The 25,381-nt window shown below is 49.2% G+C and overlaps 10 protein-coding genes across 10 annotated transcripts; 5 read left to right on the top strand and 5 right to left on the bottom strand.

Annotated features, from left to right (window-relative positions):
• Positions 1–777: 777 nt before the first annotated feature.
• BHQ10_002943 (uncharacterized protein) lies at positions 778–1,790 on the bottom strand (the record flags this gene model as incomplete). The annotated part of the gene is made up of 3 exons (XM_040875144.1): positions 778–835; positions 890–1,223; positions 1,283–1,790. 3 exons carry the CDS (start codon positions 1,788–1,790, stop codon positions 778–780), a joined length of 900 nt encoding a protein of 299 aa, XP_040731447.1.
• Positions 1,791–2,100: 310 nt separating this feature from the next.
• BHQ10_002942 (uncharacterized protein) lies at positions 2,101–3,179 on the top strand (the record flags this gene model as incomplete). The annotated part of the gene is made up of 2 exons (XM_040875143.1): positions 2,101–2,149; positions 2,215–3,179. The coding sequence occupies 2 exons, from the start codon at positions 2,101–2,103 to the stop codon at positions 3,177–3,179; spliced, it is 1,014 nt and encodes a 337-aa protein (XP_040731446.1).
• Positions 3,180–3,783: 604 nt separating this feature from the next.
• BHQ10_002941 (uncharacterized protein) lies at positions 3,784–4,719 on the top strand (the record flags this gene model as incomplete). The annotated part of the gene is made up of 1 exon (XM_040875142.1): positions 3,784–4,719. The coding sequence occupies one exon, from the start codon at positions 3,784–3,786 to the stop codon at positions 4,717–4,719; it is 936 nt and encodes a 311-aa protein (XP_040731445.1).
• A 168-nt stretch (positions 4,720–4,887) lies between these two features.
• On the bottom strand, positions 4,888–9,040 carry BHQ10_002940 (uncharacterized protein; the record flags this gene model as incomplete). The annotated part of the gene is made up of 7 exons (XM_040875141.1): positions 4,888–5,337; positions 5,410–5,652; positions 5,720–5,962; positions 6,024–6,186; positions 6,689–8,522; positions 8,572–8,720; positions 8,775–9,040. The coding sequence occupies 7 exons, from the start codon at positions 9,038–9,040 to the stop codon at positions 4,888–4,890; spliced, it is 3,348 nt and encodes a 1,115-aa protein (XP_040731444.1).
• An 837-nt stretch (positions 9,041–9,877) lies between these two features.
• Positions 9,878–13,765, bottom strand: BHQ10_002939 (uncharacterized protein; the record flags this gene model as incomplete). The annotated part of the gene is made up of 1 exon (XM_040875139.1): positions 9,878–13,765. The coding sequence occupies one exon, from the start codon at positions 13,763–13,765 to the stop codon at positions 9,878–9,880; it is 3,888 nt and encodes a 1,295-aa protein (XP_040731443.1).
• Positions 13,766–14,518: 753 nt separating this feature from the next.
• Positions 14,519–16,603, bottom strand: BHQ10_002938 (uncharacterized protein; the record flags this gene model as incomplete). Its single annotated transcript, XM_040875138.1, has 2 exons — positions 14,519–15,880; positions 15,926–16,603. 2 exons carry the CDS (start codon positions 16,601–16,603, stop codon positions 14,519–14,521), a joined length of 2,040 nt encoding a protein of 679 aa, XP_040731442.1.
• Positions 16,604–17,878: 1,275 nt separating this feature from the next.
• Positions 17,879–18,430, top strand: BHQ10_002937 (uncharacterized protein; the record flags this gene model as incomplete). The annotated part of the gene is made up of 2 exons (XM_040875137.1): positions 17,879–18,181; positions 18,239–18,430. 2 exons carry the CDS (start codon positions 17,879–17,881, stop codon positions 18,428–18,430), a joined length of 495 nt encoding a protein of 164 aa, XP_040731441.1.
• A 321-nt stretch (positions 18,431–18,751) lies between these two features.
• BHQ10_002936 (uncharacterized protein) lies at positions 18,752–19,671 on the bottom strand (the record flags this gene model as incomplete). Its single annotated transcript, XM_040875136.1, has 2 exons — positions 18,752–19,333; positions 19,387–19,671. The coding sequence occupies 2 exons, from the start codon at positions 19,669–19,671 to the stop codon at positions 18,752–18,754; spliced, it is 867 nt and encodes a 288-aa protein (XP_040731440.1).
• A 1,483-nt stretch (positions 19,672–21,154) lies between these two features.
• Positions 21,155–23,791, top strand: BHQ10_002935 (uncharacterized protein; the record flags this gene model as incomplete). Its single annotated transcript, XM_040875135.1, has 5 exons — positions 21,155–21,618; positions 21,667–21,889; positions 21,939–23,489; positions 23,540–23,653; positions 23,717–23,791. The coding sequence occupies 5 exons, from the start codon at positions 21,155–21,157 to the stop codon at positions 23,789–23,791; spliced, it is 2,427 nt and encodes an 808-aa protein (XP_040731439.1).
• A 1,012-nt stretch (positions 23,792–24,803) lies between these two features.
• Positions 24,804–25,173, top strand: BHQ10_002934 (uncharacterized protein; the record flags this gene model as incomplete). Its single annotated transcript, XM_040875134.1, has 2 exons — positions 24,804–24,873; positions 24,926–25,173. 2 exons carry the CDS (start codon positions 24,804–24,806, stop codon positions 25,171–25,173), a joined length of 318 nt encoding a protein of 105 aa, XP_040731438.1.
• Positions 25,174–25,381: the final 208 nt, after the last annotated feature.

Here is a 25,381-nt window from a genome sequence, read left to right as displayed (position 1 = left end):
AGGCAGCACCTATCCCTTCCATTAACATTTGAACGTGAACTGGTGCCTTGGCATGTTTTTTATGGCGAGTTTCCTGCTTCGTCTTGCTTCTTCTAGCGCTGGCTAGTGTCACGGCTACAGGCTTCTATCTCGATGTTATGTGGAAGCTGCGAACTGCCTTCTCAGAGAGTACCGATTCCCTGAGTACTTGAGTCGTTCTTTTCTCATTTCCAAGTCGTTGAGGTGTCGGGAGACTCCCGGGATCGTTCCTTCGCAATTTGGGCGTCATTGTTTGTTTTCTCCCTTCTCATCCTTACGCCCGTATTTCCTGTCCGAACCTGATAGGATATCTTACGGACATATCCATACGTGCAATCTTCCCCTTTATTTAGCTCTAGAAATCAGTCATCAATTCCATAAAACTATCCGTGGCTTCGTTTCGTAGACTTTGCTAGCCAGCCGAACACCAATCCAAGCTGTGTTTTCTGGACTGTGTAGATCCAACAATTAGGTAGTAAAGCGTGGATCGCGGCGGTGATCTGTTTGCATGAGATCGATAAGTTGCACAGAAGTGCACCTTTTTGATGATGCTCTGGGCATGGGTCTGAAAGAATGGTGGACTTATGCATTGTGATGTATGTTCTGAAGTAGTCCCATTGATATTGACGAAATAAGATGTCATCATGAGTTTCAGCAGCGATCATCGCTACCAGTCTATAAGATAAGTACTGTACAAATGGAAAGAACATGAAGAAAAGAGAGGTGCTAATCTTCCAGCCTTAATCAAACGAAGGATTTCTACATCAACAAGCGCCAAGCACCGACAATAAGAGCAGCGGTACCAGTGCAAACACCACTAAAAACAAGTAAGTAATCGAAGAGATAGGAGCAGAATGGTGGTTAGACTTACACGAGCCATTGCAAAGTCGACTGCTTCACAGCTTGCACTCGTTCCCTCAATCCGGCAACTTCCTGCTCAATCCTCGTCTCGGTCTCCTTGATTCGCATTTCTTGGCTATTGGCCTCCTCTCGAATACGGCCTTTCTCTAAATTCAGATCTAGTCGCACGGAGGCTTGTGTGCGGCTGATTTCGTCTCGTAGTCTAGAGTTCATCTTGGCCAAGTCTGCTGCTATTCGTTCGTGGGAGGAGCGTGTTAACTGTGCTTCTGTCGAGTCGGAGTTCAATAGTTCGGACCGCAGTTTTGCGAAATCCACTTTTTGTGTGTATGTTGCTCGCTCGGAGTCTGCAGCAGTTCATATTAGCTCTGTTCTGAGGCTCCATGGTAATCTGATTTCATCATACCTTCTTTCAAAACCATAGTCCGTGTTAAGTTTTGAATAGACTCTTGAATAACATCGTTAAGCACCTTCATCATGGCAACCGCTTGTTCTTCGCTGAACCCTTCCATCTTCAGTCTTTGCACGAATTTCAGCGTATCGAAATGATGTTCACGGCTCATGATAGCCGACGCATGAAATGCGCGTCGTGCAGGTTTGAAAGCGGCGACATATACACCATTATGTCGGATAGGCGTGCTGTCTGTATTTGGAGAAGTTTTCGAAGGGGGTGACGATGACGTTGTCAAGGATGAGAAGCGAGTTGATGAAACCGAAGATCTGCGCACGGGAGTCGACGGCGTATGGTATTTTCGACTGTTTATATGATATTCTTCTGCCTTATTGCCCTGCGAACGGATAGTCGAGATAGGCGCGCCTTGGATGGCTGTGATGGTGATGCGGGGTGTACCGTTCCAGGTCAACCGGGGAAGGAGATATCGAGGGGTGACGGTGATTTGCTTTGAGGGCGCCATTTTGGCAAGTAGAGTATAAGACCCAGCAGTGCGAACGAAATGGAAAGTAGTCTAACGAAGGCGATATAACGCTGCAAAAAGGGTGATGATAAGAAACGGCATCTGTCGGAGTTGTATAGATCTGGGAGGACGATTGGATGCGCTCGCCGCGGGAAAAAATGTCAGCGCCGAATGCCGGGCCGGGATGTTTGTTTTGTTTGTCTTGCTCTCCGTGCCAAGCCCAGACCTTCCTTCCCCGGCTGACATTTTTTGCTCACAACGTCTAAATAGAAGACATTGATCAACACTTCCAGAATTGCTGCAATTCATCATGGCCTCACGGGGCGCTGGTCTGCCCTACAGGCAGCTTATGCAGAGATGTAAGTTCCACCATGCATTGTATCGTTGATGCAGCAATTGACAGCAGCAGCGCGCTCGACATTAGTATCCCAACGAACAATTAGCTACACCCGCCCATTACGCGCAGAAGTCGAACAAGAGAAAGATGCAAAAAACATCAAACCTACCAAGAAGTCGTCTTTATTGGACTCGATGAAGGGTCTTATCTTCAGCAGACCTGCACAGCCAGGAGACAAGCCGACACGAAAACCTCAACTTCCTTCAGAGCCCCAGCGAGAAGGTTCCTTAGGCCAAGAGTCCATCTTCGCTGATGAGGCTGTTGGCGAAATCGAAGAAACAGAGACAACCGATGGAAAGACACTTACCAATAAGAAGGTACTGACGTGGGAGAATATGCAAAGGGTACTTGACCCCAAGCCCGAAGCACGCAAGCGATGGGAGCGAAAGATGATCATTCGAGAGATTCGGAAACGGGGCCGATTGACTAAGGAGGAAATTATTGCGGCAACAGAGCGTGAATCGCTTGTCAAGTCTCATTGGTTCAAGACTTCAGTCAAGAAGTTGACACCGCTGGCACGACAAATTGCCGGCAAAAATATCGATGAAGCTATTCTGCAGATGCGATTTAGCAAGAAAAAGGTCGCCAAGGATGTTTTGGAACATTTGAAACTCGCCAAGAACACAGCTGTCGTCCGTTACGGAATGGGACTTGGGAAAGCAAGCGACCCTGCCAATAAGATCGAACCGATCACTGTCATTCTGAAAGACGGCGAGAAACACACCATTTCAGACCCAACATCGATTTATATTTCAGAGGCATGGGTGAACCGAGGTCCTTTTGACAAAGGATACGACCACCGAGCCAGAGGAAAGATCAACCTTTTACGCCTGCCATACACCGGTCTGTCGGTGATGCTCAAGGAAGAAAAGACTAGAATTCGCGAGTGGAAGGACCGAGAGACGAGAGCGCTGCGTCAGCGTAAATCCCAACTGTGGACACAATTGCCGGATCGACCTGTGTCGCAGCAGAACCAGTACTACAGCTGGTAATTATTCACCGTGTTTTATATCGTGTATTCCTGAGCATGTCGCCGTTTACGGGTTTCTTTCTCCTTTTGTCTTTATATCTACCATCTTGGCCGACTGTACTATAGAAATCAAATCATACATGACAATTTACCGGACGAATGTGCAAGAATTTGACATAGATACTGGTTATCGACTGCCTCGATGTTAATCACAGCCGTCCAAAGTCGAAGTGCGCCAACTTTCAAAGACCCTTCTCTTTCCCAGCAATAGATGTCGTCAGTTGGGATATGGTAGGAACTGGCCAGGTAATCAAATCAATACAACGGGCTTTGCCAGAGAGCTCGTTAATACTTGCACACTCCTCCCAAATGCGCAGCTTCTTTTACTGATGATATACCTATATATGAGTTCTGAGCATCACTGGTTCTGCTCTCCTCTTCTCTCAGTCATCACTTTGGGTTGCAGGATTACGAAAATCTTAACTATACTCACGGTCAACAAACGAAGCTGCCTCGTCAGTGATTGTATCAAACTTGAAATAGGGCACCATTGTACATGTGACCAAGTCTTCACCCCCAACAAACAAACGGATGTTGCCGATTTAACAAATGAACTCCCAGAAGCCATGAGTCAAACCCAGCCTTCTTTTGTGCGCGATGACGATGTTGACCCTACAAACGAGTCGCATATCCGTAGGGATTTTTCTGTCTCTTCTCTTTTGTCTGGCTCTTCCTCTTCATCACCCTCCTCGTCACTACACCCATCCCTCACGACAACACATTCTTCAGTCCTCTTCCAGGGTTTCCATCCCCATAACCACCACCACAACGCAAGCCAACTTTTCCAGAAACTATCCTTGCTAGATAACCAAAGTTCAGACACTTCTACACCCATGGCTCGCCGCAAATTACCTCTTTCTCGACTAACCCCATCCTCATCGCGACAAGATCCCAAAGACGAGAAGAAAGTCAAGAAACCAGTCAGCAGGAAGAAACGTACACCCCTCAAGTTCAAACACTATCGCCATCCAGGCACAATAGCTGCCATCACGAGCGCCCTGGAAGCTTTAGATACTCACGATGACGACTCGATGGACACTCAGCCAGTAGTCAACGGTCTTGATCACAGTATGGTGCTTGGACTGGAAAACAAAAGCCCTAAMCCTGCCACGTCTTCGACTACCGATGAACACGCCATGATCGAGTCTCCTATCCAGCATCAGCATGTGGCGAATCGAGACATTATGCGGATTGCTTCAGTCCTAAATGATTCGGCGCAGACTATGTCAGGACCTACAGCATCGGGCGATGATCCGTCTCCATCTCCATCCCCTGAATCTCCATCGATGAACATGCCAGATCACTACCTCGAGCATAGCAACACCGACATTATCGACATCGCTGATGTGCGCTCTCAAATCGCAAAATACGGTCTGCGAAGTGAATATCTCGACATGCTCACAGACCCCGCACGCCAACGGTATGAAGAGGCCTTGGTTGAGATCGTGGGTGATTTGGAGTTACCCTTTTTCGGGGGTCGGCATGGATCTGCACATGAATAGTCGACTATCTAGGTAGAGGATCGAGCATTCTTCTCAAACTGATGGTGCTCAAGGGGTGATGTGTCCTTGAATGTTTTCGATGCTTGACTATCCAGATGATACCAATGCTAGTACAAATGATGACGATGATAACGAATTGAGATATTGATTCTATCTTAAATACGTAGATTATACCTCAACTACCTCTCTAACCTGTAACGGCCCTTTCCCTCCAGCCGCCAACGGATCACTCTTACATGCCGGCACGCCCGTGGGAGGCTCAATAATTCTATCCGGCTCCTTTCCCGGCAGTCTCTCCGCCCTTACGAGAACCGGTATAACGCCGCCAGTCTGTAGTTCGAATCGTCTATGCCCGACGACATCCAATATAGAGGTTATGGCGCCTGAATGCGCTGTGATGGAGATGAATGTGTTGTCTGTGTTGGCTGCAAAGATGTCGTCGAGGAATTTCTTCAAGCGAGCGTTGTGCGCAGAGTCTGATTCGCGCTCTTCGGGATGCCAGAGTTCGTCGTTTTCGGTGAGGCTTTCTTCGATGATGTAGTCTGGGTATTCTTCTTGAATGGCAGTTTTGCTGGAGCGGCGGTCGCAGGTGTGTATACCAATGGTTTCTCGTACCAACTATGACAGTTAACTCAATTTGAAACTCGAAACAGTCCATCAATCTAAACAGATTGGGGAGGTGGATCGAACCTCCTTAACCGTCGGCCTGAAGGGTCTCACAACCTCCTTCTCCAGTCCCCGAAACGTAATCGCTGCAGTCTCCAAACACCGATTCAATGGACTAACGTAAAACATCTCCGGAAACGGGACTTGCTGCTCAATCTGTTTCTGCCATGCATCATGCGCGGTCTGGGCTTGCGACTTTCCGACTTGTGTGAGTCGGGCATCAGACCAGATTGATGTCTCGTTGCCATCTTGGAGTGACCAGTAGCACTTTTCTCACCTCTTTTGTCAGCACGGAAGTCAAGAAGACTATAAAGGTAAGGTTGGGGGAACGTACATCCCAGGCATCATCGCCATACCAGCTCTGCGCAACGTTGTGGAAGCCCTCGCCATGTCGGCCGAGGTAGAGGACTTTGTACGCCACATTTGGGTCTGCTTGTTCATTTAAAGTGCGAACTTGTCGCTCGAAGCGAGACCATTGCGTCGTTGGCTCAGCTTCATCCTCGTGTCCTTCATGTCGTGCAGATAATTGCCCCTCATAATCATAAGTCCGATTTATGAGGCCGAAATTAGTCGCAACCTATCGCCTAATTGTTAATTATCGGTCTTAGGAAGTACAGGGTGTAGAAGACAAGATGTACATAGTCGAAATTGCGTGAATCTGTATCCTCCTCGTCCTGCAGGAAATAGCCTTTCACCGTAGAGTATGTCAAGTACGATTCTGTGCTCCGTTTTGCTGTGGCTAGTGATTCGCTCATGGCCATGAGTCCTGCGAGCACGATTGTGAGGAACAGTAAGAGCGGTCTATGTAAATCAGCGTGTATGAACAATAGTATGTATATTACAATAAAATATATGTATAGAAGAAAATAAATGGGTCTGAGCGAACAAGAGCAAATAGCGGGGAACGCTAATCAGATTTACGCTGGGCTGGAATTGGATGCTTTGAAGGGACCAACATACATAATCACCTCGACGCGACAGAAGTGACTCGGTTGCTGTCTGCGAGCGAATTGCGGTTTGTATGCTGCATATTGACGGTGTCTTTTTGCGTTTTTCGGTCTTGTTGTTTGCCGATCGTCATCTGTATACATTCTGGCGTTGAGGTGGCGATTGTTGTTTTGAGTAGAGTTGGAGGGCGGGCCGTTCTAGTAAGGGATGCTTTTCTACTTCTAGAGGTCTATAGCACGTGCCATCGATAGCTTTTATCGTACTATTACAGATTATTTCTCTATAACCATTCATCAACATTAATAATGATCAAGCAGAAAAAACATCCTTCCATGTTCCAACCAAACCCTCCAACACCCCCTCCACACCTCCAGCGACTTTAGCCTCTGCACCGTTCTTCGTAGCAGCAGCAATAGTCTCGTTCTGCCATTGCAACTCCCACTTCAACAACTCCGCATTGAAAGCTGTTTGGTTATACTGCGCCGGTCTTGTGTCGACCAGATAATCAATGAACTTCTCCCATCGCGGAATGTAGTACGACGATACGAGTCCAGCCCAGGACTTGGAAGCATAATCGCTAATCTGGCCCGCGGGGCCCCAGAGAGTGATTTGGTTAATAGCGTCGTACTCCAAGAAATCTTCTAGATTCTGTTGGCCCGCGGATGTGCGCGCGGCAGAGATCCAGGTTGACAGTTTGAAATTCTCGTTTGTGCTGAGAATTGTGTCGACGGCGGTCAAGATACCGATGAGCTCTGCGCCGATGGTCTGGATTTTGGTTGTTGATGGAGTGGAGGTGTTCCATGCCGCAACGAGTTCTTGATAGACTGGAATAAAGGCGTTTGCCAACACCTGGCGAGACATATCGACAAGATCAAACTCATAGGCTGGATTCAGCCAGAGAGAGGGTTCCTTGAAGGCTGAATTGTAGAATAGACTCCATGCTTTGACCATGTCGGCTGGGTGATAGTTGAGGGTTGTTGGGTGGTGGCCTGTTCGATTCACAAGGCCAGTTGCGCTGGGGATCAGTTCGAAGATTGCCTTGGGGACGGCGTTGGAGGCGAGGTTGGTGTTGTTGTAGACGGTTGTTCGCAGAAGGTCCCATGAGTTGTAGACGTCGGTGGGGATAGATTTGCTGCCAGCGTATCGCGCGGCAACCCAGTCATGAAAGTATGTGGCTGTGTCAATCGGCGTCGCGCTCCAGGCCTGATCGAGCAAAAGATCGTAGACAATCTCATTACCTTCCTGTCCCTCCATGGAAAGACCAAATCCGACAAGAGAGGTCGTTGCATTGTTCAGCGCGGCAATCGGGTTGACGGTGATGTTCATGACCTGCCCGTAGAATCCCATGTTACCGCCATAGTCATGGATCTGGCACCATATCCAGGGCTTGCCGAAGTAAGAGTTTGTGCGCTGCCACTGCGGCAGCGACTCAGACGCGAGATCTAGAATCAGCAAATCTGAGTTAACGGTCACACCGCCAAGGTACGCTTCAACGCGGTCGTTGGTCCAGAATGCAGAGTTACTCGAAAACAGCCAGCCCTGCATAACCCATGTAGCGTTTGGGGCAGCGGCTTTGAGCGCTTGCCAGGTTCCGGAACTGACATTTTTCAAATAACTCAAGTCACCAGAGGACGGGTTATTCTCATTGAATTGATCCAGTGTGTAGAATGTGGTGACGTCTCCATATGCCGCAGTCTGCTTGGAAATAAAGCTCTTCTGAATCTCGGTAAAATGAGGATCCGTGGGCTCCATAAATGCGTCGTTCGTATACAACGTTGGAAACGCCTCCCACGCAGAACCATTAATAACATCCGCATCAGGAAGCACCCTTGTAATTGCTCTCGGCACAAACCCCGGGAATGCAGGCAGGATGGGCGTCATACCCAACTCAACCATACGCTGGACAATCTTCTTCTGCAAGTCGAACTGACTATCAACCCATGAATAGGGTAGCGAACCGCCCCACGATCCCTGAATATTACCGAAATGATTCCATGCAAGGAACGCAGGGCCACTAAGGAAATCAGCGATCTCGGCGTCGGTCAGTCCAAGCTCTTGGAAGACTTCGATGAAGATCTTTTCGACGCCGATCCAGGCCAGAGGCAGGTTTACGCCGCGAAGCGCCATCCAGTCGAGTTGGAGTTCCCAGTCTTCCCAGGACCAGAATGCGGCAGTGTAGGATGTTGTTACTACTCTTAAATAAGTTTAAAGTAAGAAGATTTAGAGAAGAGGGGTTACCAGTGTTGAAGTGATATCGATACGGCACAACGCTAGATCCCGTCAAGGTCTCGCTGACCTTTGGGAGTTGTCCGGCAATTTGGTCAAGACGGCTGCCAATAAACCAGTAGATATCGACATGCGCAACATCAGCCAGATAGCGATGCAATCTACTCATAATCAGCATGCCGTACATGAAAACTATCATAGTGGGAAAAACATACCCTGTAGCCAACGCACTCAACGAACTACCCTCAACCTTAATTTTCCCATTCTCCCCATTCGATACGACATAAACGTCATTCTCTCCGAGCGAGGTTGCATTCACAATACCAAACTCGAATTTGTCCGCATGCTGCGGCAATCGGCGCTGCAGGAGCGACTCGATACCTGTCGTCGACGGCTCTGAGGAATCACAGCGAGCAGCGGGGGCAGCTACAACGGTGCTGGCGATAGCTAGCAGGCCGCAAATGAGGTTGAAGATCTGCATGGTTGCAGGTGATGCCTCACTTTTACTCTCAGACTTGCATGCAACGTGCGTCAAGAAGAAAAGAAAAAAGAGAGGGAAGAGAAACGCGTTTATCTCCCCTCCCAGCTAATGGATCTACTAATCCCAACGCGGGATAATCATCATAAGCAGAGATGCCGTCAATGGAACGGAACGTGCCAACGTGGGATCGAGTTAATCTAGCTCGACTGCATAGAAGCGGGKCCTTATAGAGGACCGGTTGATATCCGACTGGCAACGCGTGCGCGCTAATCGCGAACGCCGCCCTGTATTGGCCGTGAACGTTGGGCGTAGGGCAAGATTATGATCAGAGATTCTATAATAGAAACAAGTATTGTGAGTATGGGGTTTTGTTGAATTGGCCCTGGAGCTCATATCTGGATTCGCGAAGTGGCATACAAACAGTCATATCAATTGGTATAAGAAATTATAGGAAAGTAACCCTTGACTCCTCATAGATMCCCGCCCCTCCTCACCGCTCTGATTGGCCGACAGAACATTCCATAGAAGCTTCTGCTTATCAGCACGTGGACCGACTGTCAGGGGGCTGACATCATGTGACATGCTTGGATATTCTCTTTTGCTTCTGCCTCGTGATGTTGTTTGTTCATCATCCTCGATATTGTTGATGTCATTCTCTGCTACAGGATGATCCCATCATCAGATTTGACATGCGAGCTTTGATCAAACTGTCAAAGGCGTCAACAAACTATACTATTCAGTAAAATGAATGGCAGGATGACTTGCATAATGTGTTGCGTTGGGGTTTCGCCCTCAGAGAATGGAAAATTCCAGGTGGAAGGAAGACGAGAGGTTTAGTCAAGTAGTCCTGTGAGATGCCAGTAGGTCGGCCACCGACTCGTGCCCGTTCGCTACTGCCAATTGCAGCGCTGTCCTTCCGCTATAGTATTCATTGTTGTCGTGACCGTAGTCATCACAGGCCTCGCCGTACCCATCAATGTAACTATCGCTGTCGTAATCGACACGGCCCCTATAGCTTTCCTCCAAGCGAGTGTTGGCGCCGTACTTGAGCAGCAGGCTGACCACCGCACCATGCCCGTTCGCTGCCGCCATGTGCAGCGCCGTCCGACCACCGTAGTCTTTATCGCCGCCGTCGCCGTCCTCAATGCCCCTATAGCTATTTTCCAGGTCGATCTCGGCCCCGTTCTCGACCAGGAGCTTGACCATCACCAAATGCCCGCCCTTTGCCGCCCAGTGCAGCGCCGCCTGACCGTGGTGGCTGTTTCTATTGCAACCCCATTCCATTGAGTTGATGTCGGCGCCGTTCTCGACAAGCAGCTTGACCACTGCCTCGTGCCCGTTCGCTACTGCCAAATGCAGCGCCGTCTGACCCCTGTAGTTGCCGTAAAAAGGCTGGTAGCCATCACCGTACTCGCCGTGGTACCCCTTACAGTCATTCGACGTCGAGTCGATATCAGCACCAGCCTTGGCCAACAGCTCGATAATCGCCACATCCCCGTTCGCCGCCGCTGAATGCAGCGCCGTCTGACCGTACTCCTGCTCCACGTTGACGTTGGCGCCGTATTTGATCAACTGCTTGATAACCGCTACATGCCCCTTCGCTACTGCCAAGTGCAGTGGTGTTTGACTGTAGTCCGCTCGCTTCGCCTCGATATCGGCACCGTTCTCGACCAACAGCTTGGTAACCGCTACATACCCATTCACTGCCGCCAAATGCAGTGGTGTTTGATTTTGGGCTGATAGCTTCGTGTTAATATCAGCCCCGTTCTCGACAAGCAGCTTGACCATCGCCACATACCCGCCCTCAGCCGCCCAGTGCAGCGCCGTCTGACCGTAGTGGCTGTGTGCGCTGTCAAGCCACCTCGTGGAATTAATGTCGACGCCGTTCTCGACAAGCAGCTTGACCACTGCCTGGTGCCCGTTCGCTACAGCCAAGTGCAGTGGTGTTTTACCGTTGTGTTCCGAGTCAGCATCAACTCCCTTATCGACTAATAGCTTGACTACCGCCACATGCCCATTTTCTGCTGCCAAGCGCAGCGCCGTCCGACCATCGTCATCCTTCGCGTTAGCCTCATAACGCATATTGACCAGCAGCTTCTTGACTACTGCCTTGTATCCATTCTCTGCCGCTAATTGCAGCGCGGTTTGACCATTATCTTTGAAATTCACATCGACCTTGTCAACTAGTGGCTTGAATACTGCCGATGGTCCACTCATTACCGCACAGTGTAGGGCAGTCCAACGTCGCTTCTCATCCTTCAAATTGTCCTTGACGTCTTTGTTGGCGAGCAGCTTGACTACCTCCTCATACCCGTTCACTATCGCTATCTGCAGCATTGCCCGGTCCTTTTCATCCTCCAAATTGATCTTGACGTTCCTCATGGCTAGCAGCTCAACTACGGCCTTGTGTCCGTTCACTGCCGCTAAATGCAGTGCCGTCCAGCCGAACTCGTTGTCCCTGGCCTCAATGTCAGCGCCATTATCTAGCAGTAGCCTGACTACCGCCTCGTGCTCAGTCAATGCTGCCAAGTGCAACGCCGTCCAACCAAACTTTTTATCCTTGGCCTCGACATTTGCGCCACTGTCTAGCAGTAGCTTGACTACCGCCTCGTGCCTATTTATGACTGCGTAATGTAGCGGCGTCAAGTGATTCCAACCCTTGGCATCTACGTCCGCGCCATTCTCAATCAGTAGTGTAGCCACAGACTCAAATCCCTTTTCAGCTGCTGTGTGTAGGGCAATGTTCTCAAATTTGTCCTTAGTGTTTACATGACTTCCCGCATTTAGCAACAACTGCACAACCGGTGTCGAGCCTCCCCAGGCTGCACGATGTAGCGCAGTCTGCTCCTCCCCATCCTCTGCCTTCGCCTCGACACGAGCGCCATTGTGAAGTAAATATGAAACTGCGATCTCGTCGCCTCGTTCTGCCGCAAGGTGCAGCGGCCGCTGTCCAAGCTTATCTTGCACATCAAGATCTTCTGCTTTTTCAACGAGGCTCTTGGCAAGCTCGTGGAATACGTCATGGTGCCCTCTCCAGATCGCATAGTTCAATGCTATCCTTTTTGAAGCAAGTTCATGAAGGCTAGGGCTTGCCGTCTGTACTAAGTTCTCGACACGATTTTCGTCTCCATTCAAGGCTGCTGAAGGTAGGGCAGGGATTCCCCAGTCGCTGTATTTCCGGCTCTTCGTTACCCGGGCATTAGAGTCGGGATTACTTTCTCTCCCCCGTATATCAGCTAATAATCTTACTTCCTCGATCCGACCTTCAGTCTCTGTCAGACCTGGGTGGAAATACAATGCTCCTACATAACCATAAGAGCCTTTGCCCAGTTTCTTCACCAGTAGAGCTCTATCAACAAGGCCAATTTCAGACGTAGAGACATACTCGGTTAGGAGGACACATTCATCCTCATCCTCCAGGTGATGCTCAAGCCGCTTTCTTATAAGAGGATGTATACCGTTCCAAACACACTTCTCCATATGAGAGCGGTTCACAGGGATACATTTCCACTTCCCGACGAGATCCAGATCTTCCGTGATGCTGAGAGTTTCCTCGGACTCAGCCATAACGCTTGAATCAAAAATGGGCATATCAAACAGACTGTTTGGACACCAGCTGACTCTGGACATGGTTGCAGAATTATGGAAAAGATGTTGCGGTGAAACCTTGCCTAATTTCCTGAGAATACTTATATAGATATCTTGTTGCCATATATCCTGCTTCCCAGACTGAGATGCTATTTCAACGCCGACTAATTGTCCGGAAATGATAGCTATATCCTTGGGCCAAGAGGTATGGCGCGCTCCCAATACCCTCAAAAGGCCATTGAGATCCGAGACGCCCTTTCGGAGAGTCCTGATTATATCAGTCGCCGCTTTATGAGGACCGGAACACGTGTCGTCCCTTGCGAGAATTTGTTCATCGAGGTCCTTAATAAGAGGACCGCACGGTCCTTTAAACACCACTTTCACTTTGCGCGAATTGGCCAATTCCAAAGCTGTCCAGCCTCGACTGAACCAGGGCGACATGAGAATAGCAAAACAGGCACCTTCAGCATTAACCCACTCCCAGTTTCGGAGGAAGCAGTCATGCACCAAGGTGATTCGAGCGTCCTGGTAATTATTCTGAATTTTCCGGATAGCCTTGTTACGAGCGGACTTTTCTCTAGGGATACAGATAGTATCCCACCAGATTCCCTCACATTGGAATTGTCTGGCGATCTCTTGAAAAAGATTGTATAGGCATATGTTGACTTCTCCCTCTGCCCAGCCCCCCGTTCCAGTCCCATCTGACCAGACGTGGGAGATTGCCATATATGGCCGAGGGGTTTCGACTATTGATGTCCCATCCAAACTCCACACGGTCGAGCTTCCAGCCTCCGCAGCTGCGTTCAGTATATCTCTTGAAAACAGGCCTCTGAGCTGCACACAGTCATTCTTCTCTTCTTCTTCGCACTCGTGGCGCTGCTCAACGGCGGTAAAATCGCGTTGCGAATGTTCGCAGAAATCAAATGTGCACAAGTCATGATGATGCTCTTCATCGTTGGAGATCGAGTTACCGTCGGCTAGTATCGAGCTGTCTTGTGGTAATAATTGCGGTAATTTCTCCCTGGCAACGACCCATATGCGGTTTGGACAAAGTTTGAACGTTGTCGTTGCCTTTTCGAAGGTATCCAGGAGCTCTCTGTGAGAGTTTCCCCTCTTCCTCTTGGAGTCGTCAGACATCTCGGTACTGCGATCTTCACCTAGAAAACTTCAAAGGCAGATTGTGAACGATATAACGTCTACGATAATGATCAAGGATTGATGGGGAGATAACGTATTGAACGATGGAGATAATTAAGCCATAAAGTTACATGCCCAACTTTCACTATGGCAATTACTGAGCTGGAAAGTGGCAGGCTGGGAGGTTCCCAATACCATCAGCTAGGCAGGCTGAGGTACAGACATCCCTGCTATGCGCAGCTACCGCTCATGCACATAGCCGCCGAAAATGTGCCTGCTCTACCCTAACCTAACATAGTACCGCTGCTTCGCGTCTATGAAACATGGCTGGAGAGATAAGAATTCCATACAAGAGCCAGTACATGGTGATCGCAGCGTATGAATTTACTCGCGCGCTCTTATGTCTCAAAGTGAACCTCCAGGTGGAATGGCGGGAGAAAGATGCCGGAGGTGTACGAGACGTCACGTGAACGTGGTGCGTAGGATGTTTACTGGATAGATACACTCTAGATACACTAACTTTTCTACAAGTCTATCATGATCTGGTTGAGAATCAAGTGGATGAGAATTAACGAGGTGGGATGCATTTATCATTTTGCTATCACTTCATGTATCTTGACTAGTAATTCACCGGCGGATTGGCTTACCCATCAGATGTTGATCCCATCCACGTGTTACCTCTTCTTGTTTCGTCGAGAAACAGCCCATCAATAGGTGCTAGCTAGACTTGCATTTTGTATCAGGCCAACCTAATCAAACTTGCAGAGCCATCGGGCGACCTAAAGATAGCGAAGTAGACAACACCGAGGCACAAGTATTCGTCACAGGCTTGCGTTGGTGGAATCGCTCGGCGATATTATACAATGTCGACTGAAACAGCATCGCAACTTGTTGCATGCCTTGGAAAGCCTCGACACAAAGTTTTGACATCCAGTACACCGCGGATAAAATGACTGTAGAAACTCTGTAGAATTCCTGAACTGCCAGATACCCGGTCTGTGGGGCGTCTTTGAACATTGCACTGAGAGGGTTTGATGCTTGTAGTCCGCTGAACAGAGTTTGCAGTTCCGGGGCGAGGATTGCCGAGAGCACCATCACTGCTGATGGAGCTGGAGCCTCTTGCCATGTCGATAGCACTGGAGCAACAGATGAAGGCGCAACCGTCGAAAGTCGAGGCATTGCTGTCGAAGACAGTGGTAGTAAGCTTGAAGTTGGCACTGTCTGTCGAACCACGCTTGACGCTGGCACAACAATTTCCACTGGTCCTTGGTGGACCGGTCGTCCCAATGATGCTGCCGGTGGAACCAGCGAGCTGGTCGTCGGTAGCATCTGCGGGACCGAGGTGGATTGCTGTTGTTGTGCGGTTGGCAGTACCATCGTGGTTGATTCCAATGAGCCTAGCCGTACAGACGAAGTATTCTGCACTGGAGTAGATGCGCCGCCCGGTTGTCGCGGCGACGTTTCTGAATGAACCAGCGAGACATTCGTTGGTAGCACCTGTTGGGTCGGGGTGGACACCAGTCCTTGTGCGTTTGCTAGTCTTGTAAGTCCTGTTGTCTGTACAGCTTCCTGTCCAGATGAAATATTCGGCGTGAGGCCAGACGTGCCTACTTCCAGGGCTGATAGTCCTCCTGTCGTGACTAGTCCGCCAGCATTGTATGAGCCGCCATCGCTGATGCCATCCCGTAGTCCAAGCAAGTGATTGAAGGATTCGTCCCGCTGTGGCAAGTATCCAAAATTGGTTTGTAGATTTGTGGATACCTCCGGCGTGTTGATGGTACGGTGACGAGCAGGTGAAATGCCATATGACTCTGTTTGATAAAGTTGGGCTGCATCTGCTGTTGATGTATGCGATACCAAGTTTGCCCATCGCTCCATGTCATTCAAGTCATCCAAGCTTGCCAAGGCGGAGTCAATCTCCTCGTTGAACGATTGGCTATCAACTTGAGAAAATAAGGATGGCGAGAAAGATGACCGAGAAGTAGTAGATGGAGTCTCAGATGGTGAAGTAGTCACTAATCCTGGTGCAGGCCTAGCAGCCTTGGACAAGGTTGCCTTGCGTTTTCTCTTGGTTTCCAATGCAACCTTTGCTGATTGTTTCTCGTGGCAGTTGCACTATCCATGTTAGCTTGAGACACTAAAGTCAGAAGGCAGACTAACCTTCTTGTGTTGTTTCTTGTGCTTGAGGCAAGCGCCGTTCCGGCGAGCGTTGATGTAGTCTTCTATCTGAGCTTGAGTGCGCTTCTTCTGTTTTTTTGGCAAATTCTTAGCCGTGTTCAGATTGATGTCAAACACAAGCTCCTGGCCACCGGTCTGAGGGACCGACTTATCGCTGTGAGATGCTGAAGAGACTGGTGTGCTCGCAATCGGGCTCTGCTGTGATGATTGGGAGTACGAGTTTGAAGGCGAGTCGGAGAAGGAGAATTCCGAATCGGTGGGAAACAATTGAGAGTCAGAATGCGTGGTTGCGAAGCGTTGCAAATGCAGGTCAATGGCGGCGTCTCTTCTTTTTTGTTTCATGGAGCGGGAGCGTTGGTCTGCAGATGCCCATGAATCTACGAGGAAACGGAATTCATCCGCTTGTGGTGCAAATGATTCGTAATTGGCTGTGAGGGGACTCTCATTGACCGAAGAGGCAGGATACTCAAAGGTGTCAAAAGCATTGACACTTGCATCGTACTGGGAGAAGTCCATGTCTGGGATGAGCTGCATGTCCGAGAAGCTCAGATCGGCAGAGACATCCTCAGTGGGGAATTGGAAGTCCGTGTTGTTGTCTTCAGGGAAGTTGATAAACGAACCAAAGTCGAACCCTTGGTCGTAAACGTGAGAGTTATCCATAATAGTGTTCTCTTCCCCTCTGTCTGAATAAATAATGAATGAAAATGGCGACAGTGAGTGCAATTGACTGATTATGACTAATGACCAAATCAATCTCTTGTCACTGCTTCACCAGAGCAAAGCTGGGGATTGCCAGAGTGATGAAAAAAGTAGATGAAGAGGACAAGACACATCCGACGTCTACGAGTATTAAAAGAGATGAAGAGCCTGAGGAAGAGAGGGATTGCGGAGACTCCTGATATTGAGCGGCCTCGTTATGGTTGCATGTCTGTGGGTGAGTCAGCCTCAGGCTACACTCGCCAGAGCCAATCAGAGCCGCAGTAAAGCACAGCCTGGGGGTGTGCGCCTTCCCTGTTTGGGACCCCGCACCTGCCTAAGCCTCAGAGAAATATATTACGCTAGCCTTTTAGGGACGCCGACTCTCTCTCGATTTGCGCCAATCAGGTTGCACACAAAACCCTCGATCTGGGCCCTATACCCTAAGCCCTAGCTACTCATGGTCGTAGGTGATTTTGATGGTCTAGACCGCCGGAATTGCATACCTCACCGGTTCAAATTTCGGACTACAGCATACACCAATGAAGCATTCACGCTTCCCCAACCTTGCAGATTTCGAAACACTCATACATAGTATCCTATAAAGGATCTCGATTTCTTAATTCAACTTAATTCAGTCACGTTGCTCTTGAAACGTAAAAGTAAGTTCATAGCGACCTTCATTGGCCGAAGCCCAGCGGCTGTCTCTACCACGAGAGCCAATCGCACCGCATTGATCATACGGCGCCTTGCAAAACACACGGCATGAGTTTCGGTCAACGACTTCGTAATCATGAAACGCTGCCCGTCTCTTCCGCGTCTTCTGGATCTCAGCTTCAGCCCTCGCAGAAAGAGTAATTGGGTGCAATGCAACGTCGGCATCAAGACGATCGAGCAGTTCGCGATTTGGAACACTTACAGTAGAAAGCGGGTAGCAGTCTAATCGCACCGCAGCCAATCACCGTGCGTAGTGAGGGAAGATCGGTCACTAGCGCGGTCTGGCGGACAGACCGGGATGACGTAACCATCGTCATGTCGTCGTCGCGGGAAAGAGAAGGGAGAAAAATGTACGGATCACCGCCCTTGCTCCTGACATTCTTCTGCTCATATATTCCGTGTCCACCTACACCTGCATATCTTTGCTTTTCTCTCTTGAACCACTTCATATCGCCATCTTCCATCTCCTCTTATCACTCAACACCCCAAACCACACCACACCACACCACACTATCCACCACAATGCCGCGCATTATTGGACTCGGCCTCCGGGCCCTCGAGTTCGCCTTCACTGTCATCCTCTTAGGATTGGTCGGTTCCCTCGAAGCCAACAGTAGCAGTAACCCAGAAAGCGTGCACTTCTCCATGTTCACGGCCGCATGGTCGGCGTTTTTCTTGCTATACTTGATCCCGGCTACGTGGACCGAGTCGTTCACCGGCCATCCTATTCTTCCGATCATTGTGGATGCGTTGAATGTGGTCTTTACTTTCTGTGCGGCTGTTACGTTGGCTGCTAGGACTAAGGCTAAGAGCTGCTCTAACTCTGTATGCATCCTTCCTTTCCGTCCCTTTTTCTTCAGGCATAAAGGCTAATTGTAACAGGCTTTCCTCCTTACAAACGAGATTTCCATGGGGTCTGAACACCGTTGCCGCGAGGCTCAGGCAGCCTGTGCATTCTTCTGGTTCCTCTGGGCTTGCTACGTGGGAAGCTTGATCAGCTCCGTTGTTGGCGGACGATCCAGCGCCAATCTCCGATCTCGTCCATCTACCCGCCGACCCATGTCGCAGGTCTAGACGATGAACTTATCCAGATGACTGGCACCCAAAACAAGCACCGACTCCCTACGACACTACCAGGTGCGAGTCCATACCACTCCCGACGACACCATTTTACTCCTCCGGCAGGATTGGCGCTTTGGAGTGTGAACGGAGCTGATAATTGGTTCATAATACATATACTAATATTCGACGAATGATGTATGACTATTCCACAGTTGACTGTTTTCATGAAGTTATGTACTCTTCTTGATGTTGATACGCTATGCTTATTTAATACATTTCCATTACCTATCCAAGCCAACCTCATCTATTAACATGAAGATATCTATGAGTGCGTTACCAACTAGTTAACCCCCTCTCCTTATCGAATCCTCCCCTCAACTGGGTCTCTGGATGCACAACCTTCCCCTGCAGAATCGTATATTTGACAATCCCCTCACAATGCTCCGGCCGTATACGCGCCAACCAAATCAACTGCCCTTCCTCTCTGCGATACACCAGCACATTCGCCGAGAATTTGTGTCCGCCTACATGCGAAACATAATATATCCCTACGCCGCCGGGACGCTCGTCGTTGGCGTCACGATAGAGTCCCGCGGGTCGCAAATGTCGCTCTAGTTCTTTTTTGATTAATGGTGCTGAGATGCCGCAGCGAGCATCGCGGCGTTTGTGGGAGCATAAAAGTACGACGTAGTCGTGTGGACAGGCGCGGGGTGTCAGTGTTGAAATATCTGATATGGTGGATGTATCATCGTTGTCAATGAAGCGCGAGACTAGTTCTGGGACCGAGGGAATGGTGACGTTGTCTACGAATTGGAATGACGGTAACAGTAACACCGTTGTCGCATCTTCCTCTTCATCCGAGGTAGAGGATTCGTCTTTGTGTGCCGTGAGGTTAGAGGCGTTTACCATAAGACGCTATCGGCGAAAGTCAGCCCTGATCCATGCAATCTTGCAACAGGAAAAAATACCTCCTTCGAACTCGCCTCGCACAGCGCATGAACAACTGTCCCCCTTTCCCATTCCGGCTTCGACACCCAATCCGATTTGCCAGTCGCTACGAGCACGTGCGTCGCAAACGGTTTAATTTTGCCGTATATTTTGCGTTCACTATCAATATGGAATTTATCAGGGAAGTGGACTGTGCAATCTGCGCAGTCCTTGAGACATTCGGGGCCGTCTCCAGTGGTGCTCACAGTGGGGAATATGTAGTTTTTGTTGTCGCCGCCGATGCGGGAAATTAAAGATTTGAACATGTTATCTGCTGTTAGTTCCGTCAATGTAGCACAATTCTCTTTTCTTTGAGCTTAGATATCTCTAGAAATTGGACAAATTCACTTTCATGACTGGGTGGAAAACTGTATTATATATATACAGCTAGATAAACACGACGAGGTACTCCTAAAGCCGAGCCCGAGACGGAGAGTTATCCCCGAGATGCCATACCTACCTGGGCGATAGGCACCTGATAAATGTCTGCCCAGAGCTCTTAGGCAACCACCTTTTACTGCAAATGTCCAAGTCCGTAAGCCATCAACTAGCTAGACCGCTAGGCCACTGGCATATCCCTCCCAGCGCCGTAACCCCCTCCAGACATCCGGCCCTGTCGAACGTCTAATGGGGGTGTGGAACACACAAATCAAGCCAAGAGCGGGCTGACACTGAGCGATTCGTAACAACTAGGCTACTCGTACGCGTACATAACCCGCTTAGTCCCTCAGTCATCTACAAAGGATTTATCCCCGCGCGTGGTGACATTGCAATCCGCCAGCCAACAGCCCAGGCGGATTGGCGTAGCCCGTACCTTAACAAGCCTCCTGCGGGGATACACCCACATCTTAGCGATCGTTGAACCTCCCAGATGTAGCCACCAGGAAGGCCGGGGAGCTAGGTCAGCTGCGGATTGTCTCTATTCATCAGATTATTACCCGTTCGCTCTGCGCAGACTCTGTGGCAGGGCGGTACCCCGAGCTACTTGGTACCGAGACCTACCGAGAGTTCACCGCATCCAGACGTGTTGTGTTGCCTTACAGCGGGTAAGTAGGAGACTTCCCGCTTAATCTGCCATCAACACAGACTTGGTGACGGCCGGACTAGGCGGCGACCAGGGGCGTCGCGCCTGGGACTAGTTCAATACTGTGTTAATCCCTGTTGTAACTTTTCTAGCACCTCTAGCCTCAAATTTCGAGGAACTAAAGGATATATAGTGGTGCTAAATAAGTGTTGACCAGGGTCTGAAGAAGCTTCGAACTTGAACAAATGTGGAGAGTGAATGCGTGGCTTGGTATGCATGGAGGACCTTATATGCAGCTTCCGACAGTACGACGTGATTTCGGTTAGGGGCAGCGCGGCAATTTGAAGTGTACTTAGCTAGACTGAATGTAATACTGTGTCAGAATGCATGAATTTCGTGACTCACTGAATCAGAAAAAGCATAACATGTATAGTATACAATGCTGGAGATGGCGGAAGGATGCCCGACAAACGCGGAACGAAAGCTGCCTTCCGAGTCACATGTTAATTCTGCATTATGATTGGTCAAATGACCCACTGTCTCGGGCTTGTGTTCCCCTTTAGGAATGGGGCAGAGAAACATCAGCCCATTTCATCTTCAAGTCGGATCTCATCATCTCGACTTCGTCTGTTGGAAAGCGTTCGGAATTTGTTACTGCTGCACGTTAGTCTTCAGCTAGCAACCTGTTTGTGGTGTCTATTCGCAGAGACCAAGAACAGATCAGCATGGCCGCCGCGGAGATGGATCTCCTAGATCCGGAGTCCGCCAACAACACCAACAACTCTCCATCCGAGACGCGCCCGCGCAAACGTCGCAGGCGAACAGTTGCTTGTACTCAGTGTCGCACCAGAAAACTAAAATGCGACCGCGAGTATCCAGCATGCAGTCGTTGTCTCAAAAGCGGCATTCCAGACAGATGTAAATACGAAGATAGCTTTGTCTGGCAGCAGCCCAACACCGTCACTGCATCAACAGCTACCGCATCATCTACAACAACACCACCAAATGGAGGAATTGCCGGAATTGACCGGCTGAGTAGTACTAGTCATATTACGCTTCCTCCTCCAGGTCGTGTTGCGACGGACGCTTCTCCTAGGTTTGCTACTGTTTTACCGGCTTATCCGAAGTCTGCGGCAGCAGTCCCGACACCATTGCCGCTGCCGGCATCCCATTTGCAGCAGTCGTCCAGGTATGATAATGTTTCTGCGTCGAATTTGAGGCAACCAGGACCATCCAGAGCTCGATTTCTGGATACTGTTTTGGATGCGCCTAATCCGCCTGTCAGCAAAACCTGGCGGGCGGATGGAGATGCGGCTCAGCCCGGTCACCCCGGTAGCTATCAACATACATTGGCTACACCATCGCAGAGACTTGAATTGCCGAACAAAGTCATGATTCGAGGAAAGGAGACCAGGACTCGTTTCAATGGCGGAGGAATCATGTCTAATTTGATGCTTCAGGTATGATCCGAGCTCACAATTGTTCCAGCTTCATGCTAATTCTGCATAGTTCCCTGAGCTAAAGGCTTTTCTTCGCGAAGTCAAGAGTCACAATCCAAACTTTGCCAAAATACGTAATGCAAAAGATGCACTCAAATTCACCAGTCTCAAGTCCAAGCTCAAGGAGGCAATTCCTAGTATCAATACGGCCACCCTGCTATCGCTTCTCCCGCCAAAGCCGGTCGTGGATATGTTGCTGCGCTTGTACATGCTCTATGTAGAGTCCATGCACCGCGTTATTCACGTTCCATCATTTCGACGAGAGCTAGCCGAGCTGCATGCTAACATACACAATCCCGATATGATATCGGCCGCCTTCGTTGTTCAGCTTTTGCTCATGCTTGCTGCTGCGGTGGGATTTTATGAGGCAGAACCATCACTTGAGTATGCGGATTTGACGGTTAGCAATACTTTTCAGGTCGTGGACTGGATACGCTATTCGGAAAAATGGATGGACACGACATATATCAAGCGACCAGATATGACTATCTTACGCATACAATGCTTGCTAATCATTGCTAAGAACAATCAAGGCCTGAATCGTAGCCAGGCATGGTTAGCTACAGGGAACTTGGTCAAGATGGCCATGCTGGCTGGTTACCACCGGGATCCAGCCAACATCCCGAAAATCACCCTGTTCAACAAGGAAATGCGAAGACGTATGTGGGCCACAATTATTGAATTGGATGCTCAGATTGCGATTGATAGAGGTATGCCGCCGACTTTACAAGCGTCGGATTTTGATACTGCGTCGCCTCTGAATATCAATGACGATGAAATCCATGAAAGTACAACGGAAGAACCCCATTCGCATCCTCTCCATGAGGTGACTGATTGCACCTTCCAAGTTGTGCTCACCCAATCACTACCACTACGACTCAAAATATTCAGCCTTATGAACTCACCTGTCGTATCGTGCTCTTATGAAGATATCCTCCGACTTGAATGGGAACTTGGCCGCTTCCAAGCCAGCCTGCCACATTGGCAGGCCACCGCTGACCGAGAAATAAGTCACAAACTCACGCTATGGAGCGCTGTCCTCGAGACAAAACTCGGCCAAGCCCTTTTAGCAATCCACACTCCCTTTGCCATCGAAGCCAACGACGACCCTCTATTCGAGCCCTCATCAAGAGCCCGCCTGGAAGTCGCTACGGTCATACTATCGCGTCATCTCAAACTCCACGAAACATCCGCGCGACTTTCCTTTGGTCACTCAGCCGACAGCACAGTTCAGGCCTGTTTCTCCGTCCTCCAGCATTTATTCGCTCGACGAACGGGGTACACATCTAACCTCTTACGTCAAGTCCTCCCCGCATTCACAGAGTCCTTACTTGACCTCGTCGAAAAGACAATCTCCTGCATGGAAGCTAGGTTGCTACTAATCATCAAAGGCGCCAAGCAGTTTTTTTTCCTGTACATGATCTTTGCTTTGGTGAAAGCGGAGCTGTATCCTGACCAGTCCGAGGAGATCAAGAAGCTTATTCTGGATCGAATTTTGTCGGTCACGTATCGCATTCTGCGGGGGTCGGATGGGTTGAATATCCTTGAGGGAATTGATTTAGTTTGTTACATCGTTTCTTGAATAGTCTCCATGCGTACTAACGTCCGTAGCAACCGTCTATCTCTCAAGTTCCGAGCCTTGTGCCGGGCAATGAGCAAAATACGCCGCTCGAAAGTATACCGGGGTCATTTGACAGTAACAATCTATCCGATCTCATGTTAACAGTATGTCACCGTTTGTTCTCTTTCTGTTCTGTTATCTCAAGAGACTAACATGTGATTTCTCAGCCGCCGGATGACTTCAACAGCCTCCTCCAAGTCTTCGACTGGGAGGAGTTCTCCACCTTCCCATTCTCCATTTGATATCTCATGACTCATTGCCCCTTTGTATAAGGAAAGGACGAAATCCCGGGCTTAGCTTTGGGTTACTGTATATCTGGTACTACCACTGTACATCAAAATTATAAGTTGTCATTTGTCGTCCTATTCTGTTAGCGCTCGAAAACCTGTTTGGATATCTCAAGAGCATACATAGAGTAGCGATAGTATCAGTCGAGAATGAGGCATTTTTGGTTGCCGTGTACACCTGATAAGGATACCTTTTCCGCTTTTCATCTGATGTCCATACTTAGTATGCAATCTTTGACAAAGAGTTGAAGCTGGACAGTGTGTACATAGATAGGTATTTCGAGGGTGACTCAACTCAATGAATCAATCCTGAGATCACCGTTCCGAGCAGAGGAAATCTCGTGATATCAATTCTCTGGCGAAACCAGACAGATATGGCAACAAGAGTCATCTCACAATACAACAAACTGAGTAGCTACATACTTGACACGGCTTTGTTCTCGATGTCATACACTGTACAACATTTGATCCTGTAATAGGCCCAAGACAAAGAATCGCCATGACGCTTTCTTTGAATCTTCGTTCGGTGTCATGCAACAGTCCGGGGAGATAGATATCAATTTTTTTTTGTTTGTAGTTGATCGGTGCTAGATTTGAGGCGGTGGTGTACGTACGGCTTCGAGATGCCGTTTGGAGGGTTCAGATGAACCTTGGGAGGAGGGGACATTGAAATTGGGTGTTACCTATGTGCCCAGGTAGACTATATATTGTATGGCTATGCAATGGTGATACGCACATATCCAGACCATAGGATGAGTAGGGTGAAACGGGGCCATGAGTGCAGTCCTAGGTAGATAGGTAAGTCTCATTTGAACACAGTTTATGGTGTTTTTCAAAGAATTTAAGAGGCCATCTTTTCCTGCCATAAGTTAGTCGATGCGACAATAACAAGCATCAATATCAAATCATAAGATCCATTGGGAACCATACACGCGTATTCCAAGCATCTACCAAGATAGCACTCAACATGCGTCTCTCACTCTCCATCTTCGCAGCCTATCTGGCCACCATCGCCGTAGCCTTACCAACCACTCCTAGTCTGTACTCTTTTCCTCCTCATCACGCGAAAGAAACTGACCTTCGTAGCAGCCGAGACAGGAACCCTCGACACCTCATACCCCAACGCCAAGCTAGTCTTCTCCTCCGGCGTTGGCAAAGAAGCGAAACGCGAGCAATGCGACGGCAACCCTACGAACTTGCAATGCTGGCAGAATAAGAGATGCGACATTACGGATTTGGAGTGTTGGCAGCATCATTATGGTGATTTTGAGAGAAGTGAGAGACGAGGAAAGGCGGCTGTGCCTGTGTATGGGATTCCGGAGGCTTTGGATCAGTAGGTGCGTAGGGACTCTGTCAATGTTGAGGAAGGGAAGGCGTAAGGGTGGTCGAGGTTTGCTGCATTTGTGGCTGTCCGGTCATTTCTGGGTTAGATTACATGTATGAGTTCTTCTAGGTACCTACACATAGCTGCTATGTAGAGGGAGACTGATCCATGAATGATCTATGAGATTGTGCTGTATTCGATGTTGTAGCCCTACCACCCGA

The sequence above is a fragment of the Talaromyces amestolkiae genome, assembly GCF_001896365.1.
Source record: "Talaromyces amestolkiae strain CIB chromosome Unknown scaffold4.1, whole genome shotgun sequence".
Lineage (NCBI taxonomy): Eukaryota > Fungi > Ascomycota > Eurotiomycetes > Eurotiales > Trichocomaceae > Talaromyces > Talaromyces amestolkiae.
This window is presented reverse-complemented; position numbering and strand designations above follow the sequence as displayed.